Source organism: Saprolegnia parasitica (assembly GCF_000151545.1).
Source record: "Saprolegnia parasitica CBS 223.65 unplaced genomic scaffold supercont2.230, whole genome shotgun sequence".
Taxonomy (NCBI): Eukaryota; Oomycota; class Saprolegniomycetes; order Saprolegniales; family Saprolegniaceae; genus Saprolegnia; species Saprolegnia parasitica.
In genome coordinates, this window is record NW_012156624.1 from 6,130 (window position 1) to 10,859 (window position 4,730).

At 59.6% G+C, this 4,730-nt stretch overlaps 2 protein-coding genes across 2 annotated transcripts in view; both read right to left on the minus strand.

Moving 5' to 3' along the window:
* Positions 1-115, minus strand: part of SPRG_22363 (hypothetical protein) — a gene marked incomplete at both ends in the record, with an annotated part of 2,204 nt that extends 2,089 nt beyond the window's left edge. Inside the window, one exon of the mRNA XM_012355329.1 lies at positions 63-115. Coding sequence (XP_012210719.1) covers positions 63-115 — 53 coding nt within the window. The remainder of the gene's footprint in view (positions 1-62) is intronic.
* A 590-nt stretch (positions 116-705) lies between these two features.
* SPRG_16038 (hypothetical protein) lies at positions 706-2,961 on the minus strand. The gene is made up of 4 exons (XM_012355330.1): positions 2,057-2,961; positions 1,883-2,009; positions 1,293-1,836; positions 706-1,240 (listed from the first exon to the last, which is right to left on the minus strand). The coding sequence occupies exons 1-4, from the start codon at positions 2,919-2,921 to the stop codon at positions 707-709; spliced, it is 2,070 nt and encodes a 689-aa protein (XP_012210720.1). The 5' UTR covers positions 2,922-2,961; the 3' UTR covers position 706.
* Between the last annotated feature and the right edge of the window lie 1,769 nt (positions 2,962-4,730).

The following is a 4,730-nucleotide window of genomic DNA, read 5'->3' on the forward strand; positions in this document are numbered from 1 at the left end:
TACCCTGGTCAGCGGGTGCTCGTGACGACGCACGGCGGTGGCTCTTCCACGCGCAGCGCTACCTCCTCCAGCTCCGCATCGACCGCAGCCAGGACGCGATTCCCAACGCCTGCATCTGCATCGTGCGCTTCGAGCCGTCGACGCGGGCGTACAATATGAAAATCGTCCGGATCGCTTGCTAAGGATGCACGTTTGTAGATGGAGCATACAAGCGTGGGGCGTCACGGATCACTTGAAGCAAGCAAGCTGCAACGTCTACATGTAGTTCAGATATGCCAATGCACCGATTGATTGGGGCACGCCCAAGCTTTCGCCCGTAGTACGAGTGTACCTACCATCCCATTGGCCTAGTCGAATGCTATGTCATTCCATCCTCCTTCCGTGACACGCCCCAGAGTCTCGTGTCACAGCGAGCGACACTTGGGCTGCCACGTCAACTCATTTGCGTGCGATTAGCCTTAGTCATTTAGTTAGTCGAAACAGAACCACCACGCGTCGCGGGCGCGTGTCCACACGGCATGTAGAAGCGAGAACTGCCCTCGACTAGAGCACTAGAATCGTATGTAGGAAGAGGGATGGCTCCTGGCCCAATGCGGCGTGCATCGGGATCGATTGCGACACTGTTTCAAAACAGTGTATGTAAAACAGTGTTTTGTGTCAATGCGAAGAGGCTACCCACAGTTTCGTTTTTAAATTATACCAAGCGCTACCAGAGCGTCGACCACCACGCCGCCAAGTCGTGCAGCAGCGACCACGCGTCGAGCGCAGTGCCCGGTGCGACGCACGGCGCGTGGTGCGGAAAGGCAAACGCCCGGCACTTGGCAAAGGCGTCGCGCGCCGCCCGCCAATCCGCGGCCGCCAGGTGGAGCCAGCCCGCGTGGTAGAGCGCTTCGGCGTCGCCGGACGCGGCGTGGTAGTACTGCAGCGCTTGGGACGCATTCGGGGCGCAGAGGTCGGCCCAGCCCGCCTCGTGGCACTGCCCGAGCTGTCGCAGCGCCTCGCTGTCGTTGTGCTGCTCCGCTGCGTGCTCGTACCAGCGCAGCGCGGTCTCGAGCGGACGCGGGACCCACGGATCGCCGAGGCGCTTCTCGAGCTGGAAGGCAGCGTTGACCATCGCGTCGACGTGGCTGAGCTGCGCAAGGAGGAGGTGCTCGACCAGCGCGCGCGTCGCATCGCCCGCGACGAACGAGTCGATCGCGTGGCGTACCGAGAAGCCCGGCAAGTCCCGGCGCAGTGCCACCTACAGACGGTACTCTCAACCCGTGTGCCATGGATGCATCGGCATCTAATACCGCGCGAAAGTGTCGCAGCGCGCTCTCGCACGACTGCTGGACGCCACTGCCTTGGTAGTACAAGACGCCGACGTTGAAGAGCGATTGGCGCGACGGCGCCTTGACGCTCGCGGCCATAAAGTGCTCAAACGCCCGGGTTACGTTCCGGGGCACGCCAACGCCATCGAGGTACGCGGCGCCGAGGTACTGGTGCGCTTCAAAGTACTCGAGGTCGATCGCGGCCTCGAAATGCGTGACGGCGCGGGTCACGTTCCGGGGCACGAGCGCATCGCCGTTCCAGTAGACGACGCCGAGCCCGTGCTGGGCAAACCCGAGCTCGGCTGCCTGCGTAAACAAGTCGACGGCCGCCGAGCTGTTTTGCTTCACGCCGAGGCCGTGCGCGTGCATGAGCCCCAAATTCGCCAGCGCGTGCGGGATCCCGCCGGCCGCCGCGCGCTCAAAGAACGGACGAGCCGCCGCCGCGTCCGCGGGGACGTTGGCGTCGCCGAAAAAGTGCATTTCGCCAAGGCGGTGCGCGGCCTCGGCCGAGAGGTACGCGTCGCCACTACGCAACGCCGTTTAGTTAGTCATTCGCGAGACGTCAAAGGTACCCGTGGGCGAGCGACTGGTAGTAGTCGAGGGCCTCGAGGCCGTTCTCGGGCACCTCGCCAAAGTACGCGTTGGTCTGGCTGCCTTGCATCCACAACTGCGAGAGGCGCAGGCTGCCTTCCATGGGCTCTATGTACCGAGTCTGCACGAGCATGCAGAAGAAGAGGGACGCGTACCGGGCTCGACGCCGTCGGCCAAATCGCGCACGCTCTCTTCTGCGCTCGTGTAGTAGAGCGCGACGACGTGGTCGCAGAGCGCCTCGTCGTCGCGCTTCGCCGCCCACTGCTGCGTCCAGAGACGCTCGGCGAGTACCATGCGCGCGACATAGTCCTCCGGCGCATGCAGGCGGATCGCAGCTTCGGCGGCGTCGACCGCCGATGGGTCCGTATCGTTGAACGCCAGAGCCAAGAGCGCGTGCAGCACCTGCGTCGAGGCGAGGGTCGGCGCCTGCGCCAGAAAGCCATGGACGCGCTTGAGTGACGTCAGTGGGTGCGCCTTGGCGTTGGGCTCCAGCAAGAGATATTGCGCAATTTGCGCGTACGCAACGGCCGGCTCGACCTCGGTCGTGGCGACCGCGACCCACGATTCGAACGTCGTCGCGTCGTAGCCGTGCGCGAGGAGGTCGTCGTGGATATCGACGAAAGCGTCCGAGAGAGGCGCTGACGGATGCGCCTTGATGTACCGGCGCTCGCTCGCAATGAGCTCCATGAGGTCTTGCAGCGACGCGTGCAGCTCGATCGTCTCGTCAGCGTCGGCGGGCGCGGCCTCCATGAGGGCGCGAAAGTGCTCGTGAAGCGCCGTCTCCATCTGGAGCAGCGTCTCGAGCGAGATATCGTCGGGCGCGTCAAAGATCTGCGTCGTGCGGTCGACAAAGGCGCGGACAGCGTCGATGCGACCGTCGTCCGCAGACGCCACGGCGCGGCCGGACCACGGATTGCGCGCGTCGTCGTAGACCCACGTGCGAGCTTCGCCTGCCGACGCGGCTTCGGCCACGACGCGTTGCCACGCAAGTAGGAGGAGCACGGTCCCGACTCGAATCATCGCGCTTCGTCGCCACGTGGAAGCAATCGGTATTTTCCAGCACTTGGCCGATTTTCGAACTTCGAAGAATATTTGCGAGTCTAAGAACACACAACTTATGCCACCAACACGACGTTGTCGTATGCACAAGCCACAAATGGTACATAAGATGGACAACGACGTGCGTCGAGCACTCTTTTTGTACCAACGCGCGCGAGAAGTGGTCCCAGTAGAGGCAATCCTAGCACAAAATCGTATAGGGCTGAAGGTGCAGCTGGGTGGAAATAGCCTGTCGGATTTGATCATATTGGCGACATGAACATGGACGCGCATGCCATTGGCTAAAATGCATTTGCCAGCGCGCTTGGCTTGACAACGGCTAGGTGCTATAATAATCAATTGGTCAGAAAATTTAAAAACAAATTGACCAATCACGACGCAGATCGCACCAGAGGAAGATCGCCAACAAGATGCAAAGCTTGCACTTTGGAAGCAGGACATTGCTAATACTTTAGCATCAAAGCACACCCCTGCTGCGATGATGAGAGCTTCGTCGATACGCTCAAGCAGCCAAACATGCGGGCGCCTTTGGACCAAGTCGCGCATACTAGTACGTAGTATGCAGAAACGTACAATGCATGCACATAGATGTTTGTATGGAAAGTCTGGTGCTCCGTGGTTATACATGTATATGAACGTGTTTCGCGTTATCTTCGTGTTTACAAAGAGTTCGCATAAGTAGAGACTAGCAATCTCCTTCTTCTTCATTCGCTCGCCGGGCCGTGGTTGCGGAGGCTGCGGCGCCGGGGCGCGTCTTGCTCTTCTGTAGCCGCCCGGGGGCGCTTGCGGCCGCGCGTGAGGCCCATGACGACAAGCTCCATAAATTCCTTCCACGCTTCGCGATCGGCGGCAGAGCTACGCAGTTTGTTGAGGTCCTCGACAGACGCCGGCGACTAAGGCGGCATCATGATTGGAGATCGCGGTGCAGGACGATCGGCAACGTGATCTTGGTGCGGCCTAACAAACGGGGCGCTTCGGGAGCGGCAAAGGAGCGGACGGTGGCAATGTTGGCAAGGACGTTTTCACTCATGCGCAGCACGTAGCCCAGCAGACGCCAGCGTTGGCCGACGACAATCTCGATCTGCGGGGCGCTGTTGCAGCGCTTATAGAGCGCGGTATCGAAAATGCCATTTAATTCAAATCAATTCATTGAAAAATCACCCAGTGCCCAAGGATGCCGCAAATCAGCACGTTGAACCTCTCTCCATCACTAGCGACTTGTAGTGGGCAGTCGGAAATAATCCCAGCATTTTCCAATATTTGTTTCAGTTTGACCATGCACCGCTACGGCAGGCGTCAGCCTCGTCGATCCGAAATCGAAACTTTTGCAACCTTCTCCAATCGCTGTGGTATTTTCAGGGGTGCTTTCTCTAGCTCGAGAGAGGCTGTATGCCGACGCACGTGGCTATCAAAGGCCTGCAAGTATTTGTTTTGAAACTCGCCAACAATTGCTCTTGCAACAAGGCGTCCTGTCGACTGTGGACGGTGAAACTCGTGTGGCCTAGGTCTTTTTTTCGTCACTCATCGCTTCAATTCAAGACTTTGGTTCACAAGCTAAGCGCTTGCAACGACCGCTGCAGTCTCTTGCAGCATGCGAATGCTTGGGTCTACGACGTTGAGGACCGATGCCACTCCAGCTCGTGGAATCCATATCCGGACAAACTCCGGATATCAGTTCACGCACGACCTCGTCTTAAATAGTGTGAGCACCAATCAGCACAACGACGAGTAGCATCCCACAGACGCGCCAGCGCCACGTAGCGGCCGTGT